General features: G+C 44.0%; 1 protein-coding gene across 5 annotated transcripts in view; it reads left to right on the forward strand.

Annotated features, from left to right (window-relative positions):
• Positions 1 to 1,990: 1,990 nt before the first annotated feature.
• Positions 1,991 to 26,724, forward strand: part of PPP1R12B (protein phosphatase 1 regulatory subunit 12B) — a 181,880-nt gene continuing 157,146 nt past the window's right edge. For 2 of the 5 annotated variants that reach the window (XM_059717218.1, XM_059717219.1), the window contains exon 1: positions 1,991 to 2,470. In XM_059717218.1, coding sequence (XP_059573201.1) covers positions 2,186 to 2,470 — 285 coding nt within the window. In that variant the 5' untranslated portion in view covers positions 1,991 to 2,185. Of the gene's footprint in view, positions 2,471 to 25,570; positions 25,771 to 26,724 lie in introns of all 5 variants that reach the window. The other 3 variants (XM_019492480.2, XM_019492481.2, XM_059717220.1) reach the window with 3 other exon arrangements.

A 26,724-nucleotide genomic window follows, 5' to 3' on the forward strand; every position in this document is an offset into this window, starting at 1 on the left:
AAGGTGCCACTGACACTGAAACAAATTGATTTGACAACATAGAGGCCAAAGCTATGCAGTTTAGGTCCTGATCCTGTAAACTATAATGCAGTGGTGGTTCTCAACTTTTTTAGACTGGAGGCATCCCTGGATAACTTTTGTAAACTGAGTAGCACCCCAGTTCAAAAAAGTCCTGTATTCATTGCAGGGGAAGGAAGGAAGTAGGGACCTGGGAGCAGCTAGGTAGGGAGAGTCTGAATCTGCCCTTATCTGCTTATCTCCCCACACCTGAAGCCTGAGCTTGCCTTTATCTCCTTATGGCATCACACCTAGCTTGCCTCTTTCCAAGAATCCCTTCAAAGGGTCTCAGGGCACCCTGGCTGAGAATCGCAGTATAATGTTTATTGACACTTGTACTCTTAACCACAGTTCAGCAAGGGCTTGATCACACAGAATAGACTGTAGTAGTCCATGGGCCTGCCTACCCCCTCCCCCAACAAATTAAGCATGTGCTTAAGCACTTTTCTAGATTGGGTTGGAGCATTGTAGCAGCAGTGGTCTAGGAAATATGTAAGAAATGAGGGTTTTGGGGGGATGTCTTTTATTGGAGACATGTTAGACAAGCTTTTTGGGCACTGCCCTGAGGAAGGACACCTTAGGTTGCCTGGCATGTCTTCCAACCCTGAAATGTATCGCCAAAAAACACCCCCCCCATCCTTGCTTCTCGTATTTCCTGGACCATTAAGACTACAAAACAAACATCACTCCACTCCTACTAAAAGGTGGTTATGTGTCAATTAGCCACCAGAGGGAGCTCAAACAAGAGACAAAGGGTGTAACAAACACACAAACTAAAATATAATGTAGTGCTGGTGACTAGAAAACTAAAAATATCCTGTTTTGAAACATTTCTGCTTTAATCTTTTTTTAAATGCAATACAGCACAATACATTGTAGTTTTGTTCGTTTCTCTCCTTCCTATTGTTCCTGAAAACAGTAACTTGGTTACTTTGACTGTCCTCTGCTGCTTGTTCCTTCCCTGTTCCTGACTCCCAGCACACCTCCACAACAACCAGGTGTGTTGCGATCAAGGGAGCAGCTGAATTCAGACGGACTTCAGAAGCATGAAGGATTCAAAGAACAAAGTTCTGCCTCCTATCAAACAGTCCAGCTGCTCAGATAAAGGAAGAGACAAAAAAGACCTGACGGGCAGTATACTGAGGCAGGCAGAACAACCATGGCGCTTGGCGGGCCTGTGCCCATCCTGCCCCGGGTGCCAGCACCTGCCCAGGGTCACCTCACCCCGGTGCTTTTTCCTGCCCAGGGCAAGCGGTTGGACTTGATGATCTACCAAGGTCCTTTCTGACCCTAAAACACCTATGACATTGATGAAGAAAGGCCATTTTAAGTACCATCCTCATAATGAATATAGTTAATACTTTAAAACTGTGTCTGGATGCAGATTCCTGAGTAGGAGTGAAAAGTTTGCCTGTGCACATGCATTGTGCAGAAGATAAGTCAAGTCTACAGGACTACTGGCTGGTGCGAGACCCAAAAGCACCTTTGGTTTGACACTTCCCGACTTGAGAACGCCTCGGCCCTGCCCCGCTTTGGCCTGTTCAGTTATACCCGTGTGCAAGCGAAGCCTTGAGGACCAGATGAGCAGCCTTCTAATCCCTTCACGTAAATCTCGGGGAGGTTGTTTGCTTGTTTATTCCATTTATTTATTTATTTTATTTATTTATTTATTTATTTTTAAAGAAAACGTCAAACGAAAGAAGCACGTTACTACTCGGTCCACATGGGAATTGCAGAATCAAGGACGCCTTGGGTTGCACAAACCACGTGGTGCTGGAGCGCGGGGTTCGCTGGCTTTGCGCACGCGCAGCTTGACGCTGCGGCGATGACGCGTTTCATTCAGACTGAGCCCTGTGGGCGGGGGCGAGGAGCGCTCCCTGCCGCGCGGGATTCTGGGAGCGCCGCCATGGAGGTGGGGGGGTCCTCAGGTAAGGAAGTGGCGGCGCCGGGGCTGTTGGGAGTTGTAGTCCGCGGGGCGCCGGGAGAACTCCGTGTCCCATGAGGCTGCGCGGCGGTGGCGCCTGCGCGCGGGGCCTGGGCGGAGCCAAGATGGCGGCGGCGGCTGGGGTGCCGCGCTCTCCTCCGGGCTGAGGCGGTCGCGGCGCCTGGTCTCCCGCGCGGCGCGGCGATGTCGGAGCCGGAGCACCTGGGCGTGAAGCGGGCCGAGTCGGCGCGGCTGCGGCGGGCCGAGCAGCTGCGGCGCTGGAAGGGCTCCCTCACGGAGCTGGAGCCGGCGGCGCCGGGGGGCGGGCGCGGCCGGCACCGCGCCGGGGGGACCCGCGTCCGCTTCGAGGAGGGCGCCGTGTTCCTGGCCGCCTGCTCCAGCGGCGACACGGACGAGGTGAAGCGCCTGCTGGGTCGCGGCGCCCGCGTCAACACGGCCAACGTGGACGGGCTGACGGCGCTGCACCAGGTACCGCCGCCTCCCCTCGCCTCCTGCTCGCTGGGTGGGCGCGGGCCCGGGCCCGCCGCCGAGACGGTCAGCCAGGTAGCGGGGCCGAGTCCGGTTTCGTGCATCCTCTGGCCAGCTTTAAAGCAAGAGCCTGTCCTTGTGTCGCGTGATAACTTGCGTTGTGAAAAGCAGCACAAGTCAGTGTCTGAAAGTCATTCGGCAGAGCGAGGAGCTCAACTAAAACGTTGGGCCGGGACTGGTGCTTGGGTGTGGTTTGTGATCTCCTGAGATCGCTGCTGTGATTGGGAAGCTTCCTCCAGGTTTGCCACTTTTGCAAGGTCAAAATGGGCCCTTGTTTGCCGCCTCCTCTCTGCTCGGTGGGAGTTGCTCTGACACTTCCCAAACTTCTCTTGGCAACCCTTGGAGGTCTAAGATAAGCAACATGGATTCTATTAATACGAATCCAAACGTGCTACACGCTGTGCAAAAGTCATCTTAGAGGCTAGCCTTAAAACGGCAAAACCTTTGAAATACAGGATCAAGCCTCAGTTCAGAATCGGCAATCCCGTGTACAGTGTCAGATTTCTGATGCGATGCGAAAGTAAGGCAGGTTTTTACGCTTAAAATAACTACGCAGGAACTTAACGAAGCATCTGAAATCGGATTGTTTGCTTTTGTGTATTTGGCCGGTGAAATCTGATTACTTATGAAAGGTACTAAAGAGTTCATGATTTTTAGGTTGACCTGAAATCTTTGTAGACTAAATATCACTAAATGTTTACAGTTCAGTGATTTAAAGCCTTGGAATTGTGGTTTTATAAAGAAAATGCTGACATGGTTAACTACAATAGCAGGAAAAAATAGTAATCCAGTGCTTTGAGCCAGCAAGCCATCATTTAGTGTGGTTAGCGTTATGAATGGGAATACTCAGGACCCCTAGCAACTTGTTCAGGGTCTGCACTTGTGCTTCCTCATGAGCATATAAAAACAATGTGCAGTGACACCTAACTAGCCAGTCTCCTTCTCTGTGCTTTGCAAACTGTGAAGTTTCTCGGGTATTGTGACAGGTCTGTTGGTTGTTGCACTTGGGTAAACATGAGTTGACAGGTAGTGAAACCTATAATGCAGGGGTGGCCAAAATGTCAGGTCTGGCCCACGGCTTACTCCATTTCCCAGCAGCCCATGCCTACGTGGCTCCTGGCTGGTCTCCGTGGAGGGGCCACAGAACTGGGGCTCTGCCTCGGCCCTGTGTTGTCATGGCCCCATGATTCCAAGGTCTTCATGGAGACTGGCTAGGAGCCATGTAGGCAGGGTGCATGGATGGGCGTGGAGCTGCTCTGGGGCTGAGGCCAGGTTCTTGGGGTGGTGACAGCATGGTACCGGGGCAGAGTCACGATCCATTCCCTGCACGCCCTTGTCTCCAGAACCCATGCTCGTTGTAGGGGCATGTGGGCAGTGGATTGCAGCTTTGTCCCAGCCTCGTGCTGTCACTGCCCCAATACCGGGTACTCCCTTGCCCCACCTGCTAGTCTCGCTCCCAGCTGTGGCCCCATCCTGGCTGCCCGGCCACGCATCCTGCCTGCATGGGTTCCGCCCCCAGCCGTGGGAGCCAGATAGACAGCTCAGGGTGGCTGGGAAAGGCTGAATTTGGCAGTGACAGCCAGAAGGAGCTGCTGCTGCAGGGGCTGCTGGGAAATGGAGATGGCTGTGGGCTGTATTCTGTCCATTCCTGCTCTAATGGGTCAGACTTTTTCTGACAAGATGGTGGCCAAAAAATTGTAAACCTTGCAGCGATCTCTGATACAACTCACTGGGGGAAAATGGGTACTAAAAATGTGGATACTAACAGCAGGTAGTTTGCAAGTAATTGAAGAACTTAGAAGAACTCTTGTTCTTTTCAAGTCTTGTAGTCCAAAAGTGAGTGGCTGGCCAGTTCTTGAGAAAATTATTGTAGCTTCTTGCTGACACTTGCAATTCAGACGTCTGAGGAAGCTTGCTGTAAAGCGTACAACAATTTTACAGTGTTAATCAATTTATCATTTATTTTATGAAAACTCAAACCTGTTACATTAAAGGCCAGTGATCAGAATAGCACCCAAATATAACTTTGTATGTGTATGGGAGTGTAGACTAGTGACTGACAAAACTGGATAATACAGTAGAGAATAGCTAGACTTAGAGCGTAGACCTCTAGAGTGTTAACTTATGATTTAATTCTTGCATGTGCAAGAAGCAAACAGGCCAGATATTGTTGCATGTATTGTGAGCATATAGAACACAATATTAGCAGCTGAACTTCTTTACTATGGAAAAATGTGCTGAATATATTGCACGTGGCATGCATAACAAATGAAAATGCTTCTAACCTTGAGTATTTGAAAATCTGAATGGTGGTATTTTGATATTATGTGAAAACGAACAATATGTGTTTTCACCTGATTTGGGAAAGGATGCTTTGGCTGGTGAAAAACCTTCCCTGAAAGCCAAAACAAGTTGAAGGTCTTGAAGAATAGCTGGCATAGTGACAAAAGACACAGCAAATAAAGTGTATGTCTGAATATTTCTGTAATAGCTCTAAGGATGTGTGCTTCTGGGTGTGTCAGTACAAGCGATTTAGAGCTCATGGACAGACAGTATAGGTAAATGATAGATGCAGACCATTTATGCATATATTTCTTGCACTTGTGAGTATTCTATGTAAAGAGTTAAGGGACATAATAGAATATGTTTGTTTTGTTGCAAGAGGGTGGGTAGGAAATGTTTACTTCCTCATCAAACCATATAGCTTTTAAGCAAATTTTTTTTTTTCTTAATGAGCTAACACTTTTTTTTTGATACAAGCAGAAGTTTGTCTTATTTGACTGTGCTGAATTAATGAATCTTGAAAGATTTGGTTCTTGCTTAACCTTGACTTCTGTATGCTCTGGGTAGCATGTAACTTTTCATATAACCTTGGGTTAGTTTAATTTGGCACATGCTGGCATCAGACATTTTATTGCTTTCAAACAAAATGTAGTGTTGCAGTTTTCCAATTGAAAGGTTATAGTGTATTAGTCTTGCTTTCCATGAGTTTTTTCTAAAAATAATTAATATACATTTACTTAGCAGATGAGACATCTTCTTTGCTATATATAACTGTGAAATTGTATTTTAAAATGACCTTTTAAATTACATGTGGCAATTCTGACCCTCCAGCTGGCAGTGACCATCTTCCTGAGAAGTGTCATGTGCACTATATGAGCCTGAGTTAAGGGCCAAACTGATTTAAAAATAAGCATGCTGTGAATGCAGTGGGAGTTGTATGTTTGAGCCTGTGTTTGTAAAACATCTTGTGTGTTAAAGTCAACAAAACTTGTCCATGTAAACCCTAATTAGTTTATCATACTGAACCTAGAACTATTTGCTGGGGTTGTGATGAAAGTATTTTACATATAATGTAAAGTGATGCAGTATCTTAAGCTAGTGTTGTTCAGACTTTTTGCCCAGTGGGCCAGGGCAAACATGGCAGGGCTCCTTGCAGCCATGAGGAAGAGAGGAGGGGGCAGCCTGGCCCTAATTCAGCCATGTGGTGGAAGGGGGCATGGCCAAGCCAGAGTTTGGCAGCACGGAGAGGTGGTACTATTAGCTGTCACTGCTGTCCTGCCACCAAATTTCCCAACCTGTGGGGAGCCACATGGGCTGGATGCCAATGATACATGGGCCAAAGGTTGAGCACCCCTGTCCTACGTAGAGGTGCACCGATTAAGAATTTTTGGGTCAATACCAATGGTTGATTATTAATGAGCCATATCATCTGGTACCGATCCGATAGCCGATATACAGCCTGGCAGCTTGAATAGCAGTGTCTGGTTGGTAAGTCTGTTGGGGGAAAGGGGTGTGTGTGGGGGGGTGTAGATTGAGGCCCCCACAGTGAGGGAGGGAGTCTGGCTGGGGCAAAGGTAGGTGCTGCCCAGCTGGGGTGGGACGGAGCCACAAGCAGCTTGTCCAGGAGGCATGGGGAGGGCTGGGGGGTGGCTCCCACTGCTGCGTGCAGCCCTGTGTGCAGGGTGCGGGCGGGCTGCCTCTGTGGGTTGGGGGCAGCACTGGGCTCTTCCTGGCAGGAGGGTTGGGCCAGGGCTGTGCTTGGGGCAGGTGGTGGCAGAACTGGGATTGGGGGTTGTGTGGGGGCTATGGCGAATTCTGGAGTGGCTGTAGCCCACCCTGAAACTCCCCTCCTAGCACCACTGCTGCCCACCCTGAGTGCAGCCCCAGCCCAGCTCCATCCGCCAGGAAGAGCCCAGCCCTCAGTGACAGCTGACCCTCACCCCACGTGCACATTCGGGGGGGGGGGGGGGCATGTGTCCCCCATGCTTCTCCCCAGGGTGTGCGCAGTGGCAGGAGTTGTCCCCTCCCTCCCTCCTCTTGCCCCCCAGATGAGCAGCTCCTGACTCTGTCCCGTGCCCTGTCCCGCCACAGCTGGGCAGCACCTGCCCCAGCCCCTGCCCCACTCCCTTATCCCCCATTCCCCCTCTCACCATGGGGAGGGGCTCTTGATTTGCACCCTCCCCCCCCCCCCCCCCCCCCCACACACTGCTTCCCTTCCCTTCCCTCCACTCCTTCCCCACAACAGACTTACCAGCTGGACACTGTATTCCAAGCTGCTGGGCTGGCCGTGTGCATGCTGTGGCTGTGCGCATTCATGTGGCATTTATTGGCTACATTATCAGCACATCAGCCAAAAAAAGCTGATTTCAAATAATGTCAATTCTCCTTTTATTGGTGCTAATATGACATGGATTGATGTATTGGTGCACCTCTGGTCTTGGGCAGCACGCGTGAATAGCTGGCGTGAAAAATTTCTGCCAAACTTCTACCTGATGGAAGTCTGGGAGTAAAAACAACATGGGACTTCTCTTGAGATAAAGCCGTTTAGTTTGGGATCCTAGTACATGTCTGTTCTACTTCAACTACCTGTGAAGTTTCTGAGAACACTTTTCTGGGGCAGTTGCACTAATTTAAGTTAGTTGTCATTCATTCCAGGGACAAGGTATGTTGTAAAGGGCTGTGCCAGCACTTCATTTATCTCAGGTTTTGACTAGGTTCAATTAGAACCACCTCAAAAGTGTTGTGTGTGTTTAGCCAGAAATACCAACTTCAGTTTGGACTTTATTTTTCACTTTTTATATGTAATGGGAAGCAGGATCTGAGAACTTTTCTAGCAAATGACATGTGGAATGAATTAACTTTTTTTCCAGAATTAAAACCTTTTTAAAATTTTGTTTTTATTTTTATTTTATTCTCCTAGTTGTAAAGACACTTTTCCAAATGTGAAGCCCATGCAGTTTTGTGTTTTAAAGTCTGTAGGCATCTCCAGTGACTCTTCTGATCTTCCTTAGAACTTTGCCAGGCACCTGCAGAATGACATTCAGACCTGTTACTGCCATTGCCATTCAGTGCCCAGCGGTCATTTGTGAAACTGTAAAGAAATTCGTTAGTTTTACTTTGCAGTTGTCTTCCAACATTTAAGTGGCTGGGGGTCTTGTACGCTGCAGGCCACTGTAGTGGTGGCCATGAACCCCCCAGGGTGCATGTTGCATACTTAAGGAATGTTTCCTACCCTGCTGCACTGTGTGCATGTAGGTGTTCCCCCACTTTGCTTCTGTGCAGCACAGAACCCTGCCTCACCTTCAGCTCCCTACAGGCTCCCCTGTGGCACCTCACTGCATAGGCACTCCAGAATGCCAGGTCCCCTAGCACAGTGGGTGCACACCATACTGCACTGCTCCATGGGGCTGGATCAGGCAGCAGAAATGGGGGGCGGAGAGGGGATGGGGGGGGAGCGGGAGCCCCAAGACACTGCGTGCTGATGCAGCTGGAGTGGTCTCTGGCTCCCAGCCAGCCGTGTCTATCCCTATCATATGTTAGTCTCTCATGGGCTGTCAGTTGGACAGCCCTGGTCTAGGAAATTTGAGAAGCAGAAAGCACTGGAGCACTTTGAGGGACCACCACATATAGAAGAGATGAGGGAAGGGTAGCATAGTGGAGGCCACCTTCCCATTCTCCTAGCTGTCAGGAGACTGTAGGGATTACACGGGGTAGAGATTCCCCTCCCTCGCTTGTACAGTTACACAGAAAACTTAAAAATTCAGGAGACTTGGAATGACCCACTTACACATTTCCAGCATCTAGAAAAGGTTCTGAGATCCTTGCTAGTTACTACTAGGCAAAGACCACCTCTGTTCCTAAAGACTGATAGGGAGCATTATCTCCTAGAAGTGAAAGCAGTGGCTATGGGAGTGACTGGCTTGGAGATCCATAATTCATTTTTTGTCTGTTATTCTATCTGACAATAGCCAATACCTGATGCTTGAAAGGAAGTGCAAGGAACTGTCAAAGTGTGTTTATGGAATAGCTGTACTTTTATATGGGAAGCTTTTATCAATGCTGCAAGACAAAAGTTAGCTTGTGCCTGAAGTATGAGAACTGATACTGTTTGTACAAAGCGCTGAATGTGTTTTTTGATTAAGTTCTCACACATGATATTTGTGCAGTCTTAGGTTGCCCCTCTCTCTTCCCCACCCCCCACAACAATAAGATGAAGCATGATTTCTTTTTATGAAAGCAGTTATATACTGTAGCTATCGGTGGTAGCAGATGATATGCTGACCCAGGAAGTTTCTTCTGCCCCCCCTTTCCTCCCAGTCTCTTGTGTTCCTTGCATTTTACGTTAAATAGCTACATCGCATAAGAAATTTACTTAACACTTTTAAGGGAGAACTTTCTTCTAGTCAAGGTGAAACACAGTTTTGCCATCACCCTTCATAAATCTACTTTTCCAAGTCATGCACCTGAAGTTTAAGTAAGTTGTATGCTGTACTTGATTGTGTTGTCCATCAAATAGAAATGTCATAAAACTGTTAAAGGTACAGCTTGATGCTCCATTGGTTGATTAGTAGAAAAGAAAGTTGTCTGGTTTATCTCATACTATCATTCGCCAAAAACCAGTTCTCTGAATGCTACTTGTGCTTCTGTGGAGCTAGCTGAATACCACAGAAAAGGACTGATGAAAATGTAAATAATCGCTGTTTGACCAGCTTGACTAGGTTTATGTTCTCGTGTTTCTGGAATACTATCCACCCTATTTTCTTTCCTAGATATGTTTGGTATAGTTAGACCGTGATTTTACCTTCAGTCTTTATACCTATCTGCTTAACTAGTCCTCATGTCCACAAGTAGAGCTTGACAATTTTGCCAGACACTTAATAGCAGAGGTCTAACTGTTTAACTAGACTGAAACCAGAGATGGGGCCTAATTGAGCACAGTAATGCCCAGATGAGAATCAAACATCCTCTCTACCCCCATTTATAGGGGTTTCCTATTAGGGTGACTTCTGTTGGGACAATCTCTCATATGTCAGCTTCCAGATAGCTGGTTGTCTGAAATTTTGAAGCCAACCCTACCCAGTTGATTGAAGATGCATGAGAGAACACTTGTTTTCCCATTCCAGCCTCTGTGCACACATCTAGCCTTTTAAGTAGGAATGTGGGCAAGAATATCGTAAGTCAGTATGTTGGAGAAGAAATTATGATAGGCAGCATGCATCTCTGCATGATTCCTTCCTTCTCCAGCCTCCTCTATTTAGTTCTCTGTAGTGACTACAGCAGTCTGCAGTTTTTGTTGTTTTCTGAAGCAACTGATGCATTTTTGGTCTTTGGTTTTCTCAGTGAAAACTGACAAGAATCAAATCACTTAATTCAGTTGCTGCAACAGAAAAGTTCTAAGGAGCAAGTCACATTGTCTGTTGAAACCATTATTGTATCTGTACTCTGTTCACGTTTAGATAGGCAACTTTCCATGTATAAGGTATGTTGTCAAATGAAAGCTTAGATTCTTCAGAAAGCTCCTGTTTTGCTAATAGAAGTACCTGTCAAACCCTGCGTGGACATAGGTTGTCGTGTTGTGCACAGTAATGATAAAGGCTGGATACCTGGTTTCCAGTAACTTTCCTGCATGTTGAAAGCACTGTTGACTGAAGATCCAGAAATGTTGACTCAGAAGTCTCAGTAGTACCTGTTACTTCCCGATATCTTCAATGAATGGCTAGTCCACAGTTATGCTGTAGTGTGGCTGAAGCCACAGCTGTGGAAACCTGTTGAAAGTTTAGGGGTGAAATGTGTGTTGACCTGTTTTGCTAATAGAACCTATATCAGCTTTAACAGTCTGTGCTATAACATGAATAGCCAAAAATTCCTATGATAAACTCCAAGCTTAGTGTTCAGTTCTTTGATGAGCAGTATTCATAAAGAAAGTAGCTAGAGATTGTGTTGAAAAAAATGGAGATGAGATGTTGGATGGCTTGTAACACTCACAAGGCTTTTCACAGAGGTTCTAATGCACTGAGATCATCACTAATAACTATAAAAATGTAACACTGGGTTGGTAAAAATAACCTCATGAACTAGTGCTTCATTGAGGATTAGCATAGGCAGAAAGTTCAAAAAGCCTATGCATTAGGAGTATGCATATTAGAACAACTTCTAAGAAGTATAAAACCACCATGAAAATGAATGGGGTTTTTTATTTTAATTACAAGCTTTCCAAGATAACTGTCTTTTGTATGTGAATGAAGGGATGGGCCTACACATGCTAAAACTAATGTGGAAAAAGCTTTTCACCACAGGATTGGCATAGTGCATAATTAAAAACAAACACAACCGTCATTCTGGAATGTTTTGTTGCCATCCTCAAATCTCCGTGTAATGGATGAGGCTGCTTGACCTAGTGATGATCGTACAGATTTAACATGCTGAAAGTGCCAAGCATGCATCCTGGGATTTGAGCGTGGAGTTTATTTTCAGAAGTTGCTATGTACGCAGTCTCCTTCCTTGGGCTTCGGTTACTGATTCATAAAGGGACCTTGATGAAAGGTGCAGTCTAGATAAGAGATGTGGAATTCAGCTTTTGAGGATGCTTCTTCTTTCAAGAAGTTCATGGGAAACCTGAATGAATGAACTTTGGGGTTTTGAAAGCTGTCAATTTCAACTTAAATAGATGTACAAATACTTATGAGGACTGTTTACAGCAGGGGTGGGCAAAACGCAGCCCGCGGGTTGGATGTGACCAGCCAGGCCATTCTGTCCAGCCCACGGGGCCCCTAAAAAATTTAGAAAATTAATATTTATCTGCCCCTGGCTGCCTGTCATTCAGCCCTCGATGGCTTGCCAAAACTCAGTAAGCAGCCCTCCGCCCGAAATAATTGCCCATCTCTGATTTACAGGTTCCTACAAGCCCCCCTAGATGATGGGGTCCTGTGAAGATCCTTCAGTACTCTAAAGAGATCCCCCCTTCCCCTCCAATGTGCATGTATGCACCATAATGCATGTTGCTTTGGGATGTGCCTGCCTTGTTTTCTGGGTTAGGAGCAGCAGGATGCCAGACTAGTCTGAGTTTCTCTGGTTGCCTGTCAATGTTTGGTTTCTCTTTTTTAACATTGGCATTCCAGACTTCTCGCACTTTGTAGTATATGGAAGAATTAGATTAATGGCTTTCTTTAGAAAAAGCCTGTGCACAAAGTTCTTTTGGGATTTAAACTTGTCTTCGTATTAGATGCTTTATGAAACGTGACACCACACTAAAACTGCAAGAGTCTTTTCAGCTTCATTAAAGGAGAGATTTATTTGTAAGTACTTTGGAAAGTAATTCTTTGTTCTAAGTACAAATGGTATAATTTTTGGCTTTCATAAACACTTTCTTTTTACTGTTAACCAAGGGATTTAACTGTTGTTGTAAGTGGGAAAAACATGAATGCAGCCGTAACACAGTGTCTCGCTACAAACATTTCCATAATGCAGTATGCTGACCTTGCTGAGAACACAGTGACTTCAGCTTTTCTTTTCCAGCATCCGCTCTAGGTTGTAAATCTTAGTGAAATGTACAGAATGTAGAATGGCCACCTGCTATCGGCCTTTTATGTGTCATTGCCTTCTTCAGGCTAAACAGAAACCTGGCCTCACTCTGCTAGTCAGAATTGCAGGGATTATTTGACACTGGAACGCTCACCGTCCACTTCCAGAATCTGTCTGAAGCTGTATCCTATTTATAATTTATCCCTGCTGTCTTTCAGGCAGTGTTATTTCTGTTCAGCACTTCTAGGTTCAGTTTGATTTGGAAAGTTGTGATATGAGTGCTATCAAGTAACTGAGGCTTGAGAGGCAACTTTTGTACTGATTTTCGTTGAACTGATGCAGCTTTGTACGTGAGCTTTTTGCTGTGAGAGAGGCAAAGATATCTTAGGGCATACTTTATTAGACCAAGTGCATAATTTGGGATAGAGTTGGACAAGCTTTGAAATTTAAGATGTTCTTCGTTGGGTTCTTTCCTAGCAATTTAAACCTGGTTTGTATTGGTTTAGTTTGTGGTTGTAAATATCCCAAGTCAAGCTAAATGAGAATAAGCCTACTTTTTAAATTGGTAGAAAAGAGCCCCCCTGTATAGTTGCATTAATTTTAACTAAACTAATGCAACCTTTAATTAAACAGTTATAAGAAGCCCAGATAGTAAAGAGTATGTCTTGACCTGCCTACTCCAGACTAGACTGTGTATACAAGTCAGTTTGTTCCAAGGGAAGGTTGCAAAGGATTTTATTCATATATTTCTTGTAGACATTAATTATGGGCACTTATACATGACAAATTGCCCTGTTTTTACACCAGTTTTTGAGGGATTTTTTTTCTCTGGAATATGGGTCATGTGAGTGAATTTTAGCCCATGCTATATATATTTTAACTCTTTGCAGGAGCTTGTCTAAGCACACGTTGCAATGATTTAACAATGTTGGTATAGTTGAGCAGATAGTGTGGGCTGAGTACACTTTCACTACTGCAGCTTGACTGATATAGCTATATGGTTAAATATACCAGCAAAGCCCTTAGTGGGGGTGTAGCTTATATCAGCAACATTAGTTCTTGTGCAAGTATCCTCTCCAAATAAAAACACTTGCACTAACAAAAGCATTTTTGTTAAGTTGCCTGCAAAGGGATTTTTTGCCAGCATAGGTGTGACTTATTAATACTCCTGATTTATAGCTATATTTGCAAAACTTGCCATGTAGACCCACTTGCAGTCACAGTAGCATAAATGTGCACAATTATCAGTATAGTGTACTCTCATTCAGGGAGAGGAATCCTGCAAACTTGCTTTTTCAGTTGGGTTGGTCAGTGGTATGAAGAGGGTGTGATCCCTGACTGACAGACCATGGTTTATCCATAGTTCTACTGGCAAAACTATATTACAGTGATACAGGACAAATTATTCCTACACATGGAGCACTTTGCCAATACAGTTAACCAACAGGACTGCAAGTAACAAGTTATACAAAAGAAAACAATTTCAGTGAGAAATCGTAAGCTTAATCAAAATAGTCACACTGAGACAACTTTCAAATGTAGTTTGTGAAAGAACACGTGCAAAATGTCAAATCCTCCTAGTGTGCTGTTGCTGGACCTAGAAATCTGTTCCAGTATCAACAAGGAAAAGTGTTTCAGGAAACTAAATGCATGCTATTACTGTTCACCAATTTAAGCAGTAACAAATAAAAAAAAAAAGTTGGGGGGGAGGGGGAAGTGGCTTAGCCAAAAGATTTTAGTAAATTGCCAAAACTAGCTTAGTTGCTTCCTGCTTTAGTTTCTCCCAATTCCTGTTTTGCATTTTATTTCCTTACTTTACTACATCTTTCAGCAGAAGATTTGGCTGCATTAAGGCCCCTGACTTGGCAGCTGAGAACATTCCTAGTATTTTGCTTTGGTACAGCTGAACTTTTAAAGGGGTCTTTTTATCATGAATTGGCTCAGTAGGAGAATGGGATCGCCTTAATTAGAAAGCAGGGTAAATTTGTGCCTTAGAACAACTAAATCAGAGATGCATAATCTTTTGTAAAGAGTATCTTACTTCATCAGATGCTAAGAATTTACCCTGCCTTCTACCTGGCTTCAGATTAATGGGACTAGTTACCTCTACTTCCTTAATTATCATTCATTTCCTGTTAGTCTGACCTGTTGAACAATAATGCTTAGCACTTCAAAGTCATTACTAGCCAGTTTCAAGACTGAGAGTTTTGTGCATGCTAGGCTTGTCCAAGACTAGATCTACAGAGAAAAATGATGTGCTACATTAAGAAATACTACCCCGTTAACCTAGTTGAACACTCATTTATAATTGATTTGGTTTGCTTGATCAGCATAAAAGACTTGGTTTGTGATCGCCAACATTCTGTCGTCATCTTCTTCCATAAACTTCTTCCTCTAGAGAAACAGAAAGCAGTGAAGTAATCTATATAGAAATATTTCAATAGCCTAAATGTATGAATTTCTGTCTTTGTGTCTGAGTTTTATTCTTCTGTTACTAAAGAATACATCTCAACATTTTATTGGGGAAAAAAGTTGCTTCTTCACAGGCCACACTAGTATCCACTGGCCACTTCCTTCTCTTTGTGTTCCTTCTTTACCATTTGCTATGTTCAGGTATTCAAACTTAAAAAAACAGATTGATTTAAATAGGTGATCCCCCAGTATATTGCCTGTAAGTCACTACCACATTGCTCGTTTTCACTGGAAAATGGAAAGTTTAAAACTAAGGGTGTCAGGCAGCGAAGTATGATATTGCGCACAATGCTTTACTTGCTCAGTGTTGTTGTCTAGAGCAGTGGTTCTCAACTTTTTTGTACCAGGACCCATTTATAAACGTTGGTCAGTCCCGACTCAGCGCCCTTCACTCCTGACCCACTGCCTCCCACCCCCAGTGTGTGGGGCAGAGGTGTCCCAAGCAGCCCTTTGGAGGCTAGAACTCTCTCAGCCTACAGGAGAAAAGCCACAACTTTTTTACCATTTTCTTCTTTAAAGTTTGATCCATTTTTAAAGTTTGCTCGCAGCCCTTTCATATATTTTTGCAACTCACTTTTGGGTTACTACGCATGGGTTGAGAAATGCTGGTCTAGAGCTAGCAAAATAAGTAGGGACCATTAACTTAAGCAAGACTCCTTTTAAACTGCAAAGATATATATTTAATTGCCCTTTTTACCTTAGCCTATCCTAGCCCATTTGCTTGGAGAACTCTCTCCTATTGTTGTTTTAAAACAAAACCAAAAAACCCCAAACCTGGGATTCTTGGCTATTTGCATCCATTCAGGGCTGCAGCCGTAGGAAGATCACCAAATAGATAGCAGAGTTGGCAGCAGTGCTTATGTTTTCTCTTCCTTTTTCCTTCTTTCTCATGTCTCTTAGCTACCAGGAGCTCAGTAAGCTAAGCAGGTCTGGTTTGAACTAGTTTTTGGTTGATGGAGCTCAAACATGTTTAAGGCAGAGATGTGGGTTTTGTGGAAAATTTTGAATTGGAAAATTTTCCAGAAACATTTCCAATTCCCTAAATAGAGCTCTAAGGTCATTGCAGCACCTCCAGTTTCACTGTCACTATCTGTAGAATCACTTGCTCTTCTTATTAGTTCCATTTCAGAATCAGATCGAGGCAAATCTGATTCAGAACTACTTGAACCACATTTTCCTTTGCTAAAGGATGGTTTTACCAATGAGTCGATGGACAAGGGCAGCTTACCATCACACTTCATCTTCTTCATTAATTGTGCTTCTGACTGATTCTCTAGAAGCAAGAGATTTTGAGAAATAGAAACAAGCTTAGCAGTGTGTTATTTGTTAATCTATTCCTCTTCTTTGTCTTTGCTGAAAGCCTTCCCCTTCCGTTCACAAGAAGCTGCTGTTGGTGGAATGCTTAGGCTCCTTAGAGCAATCCTGGATGTCAGTTGGGTGTTACAAGTATCCTTTCCACCATGTGAGAGGAGACGTATTATATCTCTGCTGCCCGCCAAATGATGTCTTTAGGTGAATTCATAACTTGACTTTTGGTTTGGATTATTCTGAGAGTATATTTACCTTCCTGTTTACAAATCAATAAAACATGTATGTACTCTCTCTCACACTTCCTAAGGATAATCACCTGAAAAACATTCATTACAACTTTGAAAATGTCAAGCTTCCCTAACATTGTATTGGCATCCATTCATCGTTACTAATGAATTTTATGAAACAATGAATTTTCAAAAATGGAAAATTTCCCACAGGAGAAGTAAAGCACTGGAAATTTTTCTGGAAACATATATGCTTCTTGAAAAGTGCATGATGTATATATAAAAAAAAAACCTTGAAAAGGGCATATTAAAGAGGTGTGTCCATATCCCAGGTCAGGTAATTAAATTCTGCTTCATTAAACTTGCAAGGTTTGGGGAAAAAATGTTTTCCTGCAGAGATGACAACCTTGATAATGAATGAGGGGATCTTCTTTGCTTTATAAATTTATCAAACACTCACTTTGGGATCTGAGCTAGAATGCATTATAGAAGCATTTGGGAATTAATAGACTTCTTTCCATTTTTCCCTTTATTTATTTTCATTTTTTGTTTCCTGATCTCACTTTTTCCCCTAGTTCTATCAGAATGACATAATCAAGTTCCCACTAGGCAGATAATGCTGAGGCTGTATTGGAGAAATTCCCAAACAATGTTCTCAGAAAAATGTACTGGAGCTGCTATGCCAACTCTGGGAAAGTGTTAGTCTTGCTGCTCAGTCACTAAAGGGAGTCTTAATGCCTGCTTCAGTGGTCCCACTTGAAAGACATGGTCAAATGTGCTGTCTTGTGTCATTTCTATAGAAACGCTCTTGTGATTGGATGTCTTAATTGACTAGCTTCTGTAGGCTATGTCTTCACTTGACCATGGTGATTTCACAGCCTACTATGCCCTTGAGTCTGCTAGAACAGGTGAGTATGATTTTGTCTCTTGGGGAGCTTTATTCAGTTATTTCAGCCTGTTCAGAATACAGTTTTGTGTCTGGTCTTTGGTTTAGCTTTCCTCCTCATTTTGAACTTGTACTGCATACTGTATGTTCATTACTTCTGAACTGGCAGATTCGCTAAAAATTGGCATTTTTCATCTTAATGCTCTTAACTGTGTAAGTTCTGGCTCTGTTTAGAAGAGTCCTCTAACACCCATCCTCCTAAACCTGTGTTCCAAAGAGTATGTGAAACATTCACTCAAAAAAATAAAGACACAAAGAAATAAAGATCTTAAAGGATGGTCTCATCTTATTTAATGCAGTATAATTTACCATTGATCTGTCCCAATTGTCAGGGCCGAGGGGCTGTGGCCAGCAGCCTGGACATGTGGGCCGGGGAAAAGGGTCGGCACGGCGAACTAGAATTAGGCACTGACGCGTAGAGGTTGATTTAAATATTATTTTACTTACACCGTAGGTGGTCGCGGTGCAGGCAGGAAAACTTTCTTGAGTTGCAGTTACAAAACGAAAACAAAACTCAAACAAGACCCGCAGAAAACTCGAGCCTCTTAAACACGAACAACCCGGACAGAGCTCTGGATACACACACACGAAGTTTGGTAGGCTCCGTGGACCGACCAAAAGCGCGCAGGGAAGGGTACGTCGAGGGATCAGGCGGCGACGGGGAGAGGCTAGAGGTTGATCAGGCCCCTGTATCCTCCTTTAAGGCACACGCGGAGTTTGTTAGGTTCCACAGCGCGCTTAGAGTTCTTCACGAGATGGATGTGAAGTTCTCCTCCTCCAACTTGGGCGGAAACTGCTCAAGCCTCTTATATGGCTAGCAAGCCAATCGCTAGCTGCCACGTGGGAATAATTTAGAAACAGCCAATAGTGGGAAACAAATTTACATACGGGTGGTGGGAACTCCTTTGCACCGGGGTTTTCTCTATGCAACTGAGAATTGCACTGTGCAAAGAAAGCTCCATGTGGCGGGAAATAATTGTGCAGTGCCGAAGCGCACACAAAATCATACCCTTTGGGTCATGACACCAATGAAGGAAGGGAATGGGTGGGTTATGTGAAACTATACATATTCAGATCAGTGCACTGTAACATAGGCTCCATTACTCTGCTGCAGGATAGTTACTAATATAATTGGCTATAATGCTGTTTTTTCTTTTGAATATAAGTAAGTTGCCCAGTGCCATCTAAGAATTTTGATTCTAAACTTGTCAATACTGGAAGAAATGTAAATTCTTCGACCAAGTTAGTCTTTTCCATGGTGTTTTTGACAGTTGTCCCTAGGGAGGTGTAAGGCCCGGGGTATATCAGCCTGTGAGGGGCCTGGTGGAGGGGGGTGGTGAGCGGCTCTTGGCTGTGGAGGTGCCTATATGGCACAAACTGTGGGGCCTGGGGCAGTCACCCCGATTCGCACCCCACTACGGACGGCCCGGGTTTTTGACAACAAACAGAGCTCACACATGACAAGTACATGCAGTGTTCAGGGAGTGCTGAAAGGTGCATCAAATGCAGTGTCCGTTCTTTTGAAATGATGTTTCAAAAGAAGGTGGAAGACACAGGTGTGGTCAACTAAGTTTCCAGCAGTTTTAAACATTATGTGCTAGATAGCAGTTTGCTTTGCTTTCGAGTGGTATCTTCCATTCAAAGCTTTAAAAAAACTCCTGCAATTCATTAGTTCATTTCAGCTCTTGTGAAATATAAAAGCAAGCTAAAATTGATATTAAATGCAATGCAGAAGGGCAGTTGTTTACAAAAATGAGTAGTGCCAGGACCAGTCCAATGCTAGAACAAAATATACTGTAACAAGTTACTATTCATAACAGTTAAGTTGGGCACTGTGTTTAATTTTCACATGGTCAACAGTATGTACAAAAAACTACATAACTCTGAATTGCTTAGATGTAATGCAGCTTTTTCAAATATCGATTACAGAACTCAGATAAAGGATTTGCCCTCTTGTTAGTTGAGCTCACTATTTTTTATGTCCTTAACTGCTTCTGGAGATTTCATAATGATAGTTTAAATAAGGATGCATTTCTTGTACCCTTCAACATTCTAGTCTATACATGTTGGATGCCACCTTTCTTACCAGAAACATATTCCATCCTTGCTTTTAACTTTTGTTTTATTTCTGAATGGCTGATTGGCCAGTGGTGGTTGCTCTCCAGGGCTCTGTGGCTGATTTCTTCAGTAGAGATCACCTTGAGGTAGTCTGAGCAAAGAAGACCACTTCATTTTGAAAAAGGCAAGTAGCAAAGGTCTGTGTGGTCCTCAAGACTTCTGGATTGTGCTGTCCTTCACTCAAACTTGAAATTCACAGCATATAACAAATGTTTATATCACTAGTTAAGAGTTGCTATAGAAAAATTTATATATTTTTGGCTAGATATTTTCTTGTACTGTACCTATCGGCTTGTCTCCTGTTTACTCAGCCTATGACCTTCAGGGGGTTTTTTTCGGTTAGCTTTCAACCTTATTTATTTTTAAGAAAATGGCTTGGTATCACAGGACCTGGACAGGGAACAAGGAATACCCTCTGTAGTCATTGGGTGTAGAACCATATATGCTGACTGAATAGCTGTAGATTGTGCTACAAACAAAAAACAACAAAAAATACTCCCCAAAATAAAATAAAACACAAAAGAAACAAACAAAACACCACTTTCCATTTCTACTTTACACAAAAATCAAACTGCTACTTAAGCTTTTAATTAATTTTGAAAACAAAATTACATGAAAAAGTAATCTTATTTAATAGCATTACTGTAATGGTGTGAAGCTATTTGTATTGTACTGTGGAAGTTCTTGTGTGAGCTGCAGGCTGCCTTGACTTTTCTTTATTTTTGGTACTGTTAGAATAATACAAATGTTCCAGTGCCACAGTTGCTAATGGTAAAAACAATGAATGTGGCAACCTCTGTTTTAGTTGCTTTCCCACTGTTTTCCCTTTCTTCTGAGTTTTACCAACTGCTGCTACTATTAAACCCCTATTTCTACCCTAATTTACAACATTTTGTGTAGTCCTCTTAGTTACCTGTACCTTTTTCAAAACTGCTGTTTCCTTTCTCGATCTTCATTGTTCTCTCTTCCTTAGAATCACATAAAAGTAGAGGTGAAAGGGACCGCAGGAGATCATGTAGTCCAGCCCCCTGCTCAAAGCAGGACTGTCCCCAACGAGATTATCCCAGCCCGGGGTTTGTTGAGCCAGGCCTTAAAAACCTCCAAGGATGGAGATTCTACTTCTCTAAGTAATTTGTTCCAGTTCTTCTTCTAGCGAGAGAGTTTTTCCTAATACCCAAACTGAACTCCCCTTGCTGCAACTTCAGACCATTGCTCCTTGTTCTGTCATCTGCCACCACTAAGAACAGTCTAGCTTCTTGATTGCTCTAGCTTGTTTTTTCTCCAGCAGATCTAAACCACTGCAGCCCAAGTTATTACTCCTGTTGATCATGGACTCAAGGGACTCTTGAGTACTTTAACTTGCTTAAATTTTGCACGTATTGCATTCTTCCTCCCGTTTCTCTCCTTTTCTTACCCTAATCCTTTCCTTATTATGCAGTTCACTTCCTTCCTTCACCTAAATTTGTACTTTTCAAATTTTGGCTAACTTAATGTTTGTTCTGTGTGAGTACATGTGAACTGCAGCTATTGTTGTGACTCCAGTGTAGCGTAGACATAATGACCTAGCTTTAAATGAAATCATTGGTTTGATTTAATAACTGTAGTATTTCAAGTTTTAACAGAATGCAGGCTGCCTTGTCTAGGTTACTACTGGTACAGGAGTAAACTGTTTTAAAAATACTTTAGGTGGGCATTTTTACATTTGCTTTGAGACGCAGCACCAGGTGTTTTAATTAATGAGCTGTGCTAATTAAAAGCACCTGCGTGTCACGTGGATCAGTATCCCTGCATGTCCCTGCCTTGAACAAATGGCGGCAGGGTGCTTTGAATTAAAGCTCATTGAATATGTTTTATTTCAAACCTCCCCATTGCCATTTTTTCCGTGCAGGGACACTGATACACATGATGCAGAAGGCTGCTGGAGCGCATCAGTTACTCTGCTCCAGCAGACTAGATTAATTGAGTTTGCTCTGATGTGCATAGGAAAAGTTGACACCGTTTTAGTTCTGTTTCTTTCAAGCTAAAGCTGCGACTTTTTTTTCCCCTCCTTGATTATATTGTTAAGGATATCCAGTGTTAGCCTTTTTCAATTAAAAAGGTGTTGATGCAGCATTTTCTGTATTTTTAGACTTTTACGTAACTTTTAGACATTGAAGTTTTCTGTGTGGCTTTTCTGCAAAACTGTGTTCATGCAAATGAACACCAAAGAACATCTATTCCTACAGAATTGGGTGTTTGCACTTTATTAATAGAAACTTCCTTTTTTGAAATGATAGCGAAGGTGTCCTATTTTGTCACCACCTAGATGAAGGGTTCAGAGCTTACTATTGAAGCAGCTGTAGCAATGCATACCATGCAATATTGAGGACATTTTAGCAAGTTATTATAAGCAGGTTGCTTAGCCTGCTGGCTCCTCCAGGCTGGCTTTGCTCCTTGGAAGAGCTCCACAGTTGGTCCTTCAAATAATAAACACAGTGTTTGCACCACAAACAAACCAACAAACAAAAGCTCTTCAGCCCTGTTCAGCTGCAGTACCAGGGACCCTTTGACACAGTAGCATGACCCCTTCCTGGTAGTGAGCTTGTTTGGGTTGCAGTTTGCCTTCTTCCTGCAAACTGCTCCTTCAGCTCATTTGCCTTCTGCTGTCTTCTGTGGGACTTTTAGGCTTCTAGTGGGACACTTCCTCACTGTCTAAGCATCCACAGTTGGGTTTTTTCAGCAGGGCTACCTGTTCCCTTTTAAAGTCCCAGACTGCCCCATTATGGCAATTTTCTCATAGAGGCCAGCACAGCAGTTAATGCCTTCATTCTACAGGCCTTGTTATAAGATATATCGTGTGTTTTGTGATGGGGGAGCACCATTGGTGCCTGTCACTTTAAGGGCTGAGAGCAGGCAGGTGCAGGCCAGTCCTGATGAGGTAGCCATTTTACATCCTGGCTCCCAGGGCTGAAACAGCAGGTTGCTGTTGCTCCTTTGGCTGCTTGCATCACTCGGTTGAGGTGCTGCTCACAGACCACCTTGGTGGTCAGGAAGGAACTATTGGGATGGCAGGAGGTTCCTATGGGCACAGTGGGGTTCTTAGTCCCGGGAATCAGGCCAGGGCCTAATACAGGGGTGGGCAAAATGCGGCCTGGGAGCCAGATGTGGCCCACCAAGCCATTCTATCTGACCCGCAGGGCCCCTAAAAAAACCAGAAAATTAATATTAATCTGCCCTGGTCTGCCTGTCATGCAGCCCTCAATGGCTTACCAAAACTCAGTAAGCAGCTCTCTGCCCAAAATAATTGCCCGCCCCTGGCCTAACGTAACAGCAAGGCTCAGCCTAGCAAAGGGGCTAACAGCTTGCAGACCTGCACAGGGGCTAGGCAAGCCCCTGATAAGAGCTCTCAGGGGTGAGGCCTAGGGCTCAGGTGAGCCCATTTGAGAGAAGGGCTGTCTATTAAGATCTTCAAGGCTCTTAGCAAGCCCAAGGGGAGATGGCCATATGCTGGGGCCCAGAAGGAGACCCCTCTGATCCACAGAGGGCAGCAGAGGCTAAGCTAGCCCTCTTATCCCTCGACTGGTCAGTGTAAGGGGGCCAGGGCCTAAAGGCCAAAGAGCGATTGAGCCTACCACAAGGGTCAGGCTAGGGCTGTGAAGAGCCATCTGGCACCTCAGCTGGCCTGGAGGCAGGGCCAGGCCTCAAACAGGCCAAAGGTCCTCCCCCTTGAGAGGACATCACAGCTGGCAGAGGGTAGGGGCTAGTCAGTGTGCATGCTGCTATGAAGGTGGCGGCCAGCAGAAGGAGGCTGCCATAGAAGTCCTAGGACTAAGAACAGCCCAGGAACATCACATAGCCCAATAGGAATAAGACCAGTGCAGGTAGACCTGCTTGGTCCTGGGTAAGACTGTGGCAGGACAGTCTCCCAGAAATGCCAAGCTAGTTACCTCCCTGCTGAAAGGTGGATAGGGGCGCCTGATAACCCCAGCCCCCACCATCCGGTAGGTCATTAAGACTGGAGGGTAGCAGGGCCAAGCAAACCTGTGGGAGAGGCACCTGAGCCCATGGGGGTGTAAGACCCCAGTGGTAGTGGGGGCCAGGCACGCCTGTGGAGAGGCACCTGAGCCTGTGCAGCTGTAATACCCTGAGACTCCAGCATAGGGGTGGAGTAGTTATGCCGGTGAAGGGGTGCAGTGTTGAGTGCCCCAAGAAAGCCTTTGGATGCTTGAGGGCAAGTAATTGGCCCTAGTTACAGGGTGCAAAGGAGGAGTTACCTGGCAAGGGGCTTCGGTCAGAACTCTGCCCAGGACGAGGTGAATTGGCTGGTCACTGCTCAGATGAGGTTTGCGGGAGAGGCCTGAAAGGCTATGTCAGGGCCAGTCAAGGAGTGCGAGTAGGAAAGCCTGATGGCCTACGGGGGCCACTCAAGGGATCAGGACACATCAAACGTGGTCCTGTGTGGGGCAGCGAGTAAGAGGTCCAGTGAGAGTGGGCTTAGTGCTAGAGGACTGGTGAGAGTGGGGTCATGTGAATGAGGCCTATTGAATGGAATGATAGCATGAATGTGTGAGGCCTAGCAAGAAGCTGAGTTTGGTCTGGTCTCGAGCCAGAGCAAACAGTATCTCCAGGATAACATCTTCTAGGCATGGGACACGAAGGGGAGGTCAGAGTTGTGTCTAAACCCCTAGGCATTGGGATCTTGAATGGGCAGTCTCCCGTTTATATTGTAACACTATTTTACATTACAACAAAGGCATGGCAGGTGAGACCAGGCAGACTGCCCTAGGCAGGCAGGTGGGCTAGCACTGTGACCAGGCCTGGGAGTTTGCCCCTGTCAGTTTTTTTTTATAGATCACCTTCTCTTCCCAGTATGCTAGTTTTCCAGCACATGGTTTTGAGCAAGAAAATGTGTGTGCGCAGGGAGCAGTGTTTAACTTGGGGAGCACCATGAAAGAATCCTTTGAGCTACTAAATCAACACATGGTAGTGTGAGTTAAACCCTTGGAAACAAACCTGTTTGTTAAATGATGGCTTGGTCATTGGAGAGTGGTAGTTAGCCATGTCAGTCTGAAGTCAGTTAGAAGGATAGATTATAGAATCATAGAAAATTAAGGTTGGAGGTAATTTAGTTCAACCCCCTGCTCAAAGCAGGACTATCTTTGTAGACTAACTAAATAAGATTCATAAGCAGAAACTTCTGTGAACCCAAGTGGAGGAGGCCATGTGGAATTTTGACTTTATTTATTTATTTTTGCTTTGTTTTCTTGGAAGAAAATTTACTTTTTAAATGAATCAGCTTCTGTACAAACATGTAGTCATCTATGCTAACAAGGATGTTTTCTAGTTTCATGTGACTAAAGACAGGGCAATGTGATTTCTGGTCTAAAACACAAATAATTCTTGTAAACTACTGTAATTAAGACTCAAACTGCATCAGATATGTGGCAGAGATTTTTATGGGCAGTATCTCTTATTGGACTGTGGACTTGGGAGGGACATAGATTAGGTTTTGGGTACCAGTGTACCCTTTTTTACATGTGAGGGGAGAGGATGGGGAAAAAACAGACATTGCCATACACTGCTATCAAATGTGTGCCATTCATCTATTTAGTGCTCTTGTACAGAAAGGTGGATAGCCATGCTAATCTAAAGTCAGGCAGAAGGCAGGGCAGGGTGGCACCTTAAGGTCTGTTTTCAGAAAGAGAAGAGTTTTTGTAGGCAAAAACTTTACTTTGTCATATGGAGCCATGGGTGGTCTCTCCCTGGCGGCCTGTCAGGGTAGTGCACTTTGTCTAAGAAACGCACAGTCTGGTCCATGCAACTAATTTTTGTCAGTACATTTAGAAAGGGGGAAAATGTTCTTTTGGGACTGAGTGATATGTAGGTAGTGCTTTTCTAATCATTCCACTGCAAGTGAAAGAATAACTCAAGGCAGTGTTATTCTGTGCTAGTATAGAAGTACTACTGTGATGAAATCAGACCTCAGTAAAAGATCTTTTGATCTTGGCTGCTGTTTACATAGAAATGCTTACACCTCTGGTCTTTGCTAATTATGTAATGGTAATAAAAATGCTATGAATATATGCATATCATCTTTCAAAGGCAGTGACATAATATTCTTCCTATCCAGCAGAAGTTCAGGTGAATATGTCAGTCTGATCTTTTTTTTTTTCTTTATTCCAGTAGCTCCTATTTCCCATGGGAGACTTTGCTACAGAATTGACATGCGAAGGGTTAATCTGATGAAAGCAGATAATACACAAACTAAGGATAAAGCGAAGCATGCCAGTGAAGGACTGAAGTCTTTCATATCCATAGCAACCTTCATCCAAGGAGTTTAATGAATTTTACAAGGCTTTAAGACCCCTTCAGTCCTGTGCTAGGTATGTATTCACTTTGGAAAGTGAGGTAAACTCAACAAGAGTTGAAGAGGCTTGCCCAGGAACATATGTGAAAACAATGGAAAGTCTGTCGAGAACCCAGAACCCTGTGCACTAACTATTGGCCTTATCCTTGCAGTATTGCAACTTGATACACTGTCTTGCTTTATCATCCTGAAAATACTACATCAGTGACACTTACTTTCCCACTTTCATTTTTCCTCCTACCCTAGTGTATTTTTATTGATTTCTTTTTTTAAGAGAATTGGGCTTCTTTTGATGCATGGAAATATGCATGCCAGTTATTTCAAGTTTTCCATTTTATTTTTGGACAGTAAATAGTCTGTTAGTCTTTGCCTGATGTCCTAGGAAGACTAAATTCACATGAGAAGAGCCATCCAGTTAACATCAAAGCGTGGGACAACACACCTGCTTATATGATACATAAATCAATGTTGTCTCCAATATTTTAGTTGTAATACAGTTCTAGTTTTATGTGCTATAGGAAGATCTGAAAGGAGAATGGCAGTGAATTTTAAATGTGGGTGCCTGCCAGTGTATTCCAGGTGGGTGTTCTAACTTTGGCAACATGGACTGGGCAGTGCATGAGGGAAACCCTGCTATTGTTTGCAGGAAATGTGATGGTGGTTTAGATTTACAAAATCACTGTCAAAATTAACCCATGGTGTTAAAAATGCAGTATCACTTGGAAGTGGAATTTTTGGAAGTGCCCATTTTGACAAATGGCCCTTTAAGTGGGGAACTGTGATCAGGGAACATAATGGCAAGGTCATGCCTCTGGTGCTGACAATTGCTAGTGGTGACAGTTGCAAGGCTATTTTGGGAGTACTATTTTTTTTGTTTTCTCTGAACTCCTGTCTCTGCACTCCCAGATTTAACCCTGATGCTGTTCAGCTGCCACCAAACCTGCCTTTTTTTTTTTTTTTTTTTGTTGAG

This window comes from Alligator mississippiensis, chromosome 14, assembly GCF_030867095.1.
Source record: "Alligator mississippiensis isolate rAllMis1 chromosome 14, rAllMis1, whole genome shotgun sequence".
Classification (NCBI taxonomy): Eukaryota; Metazoa; Chordata; order Crocodylia; family Alligatoridae; genus Alligator; species Alligator mississippiensis.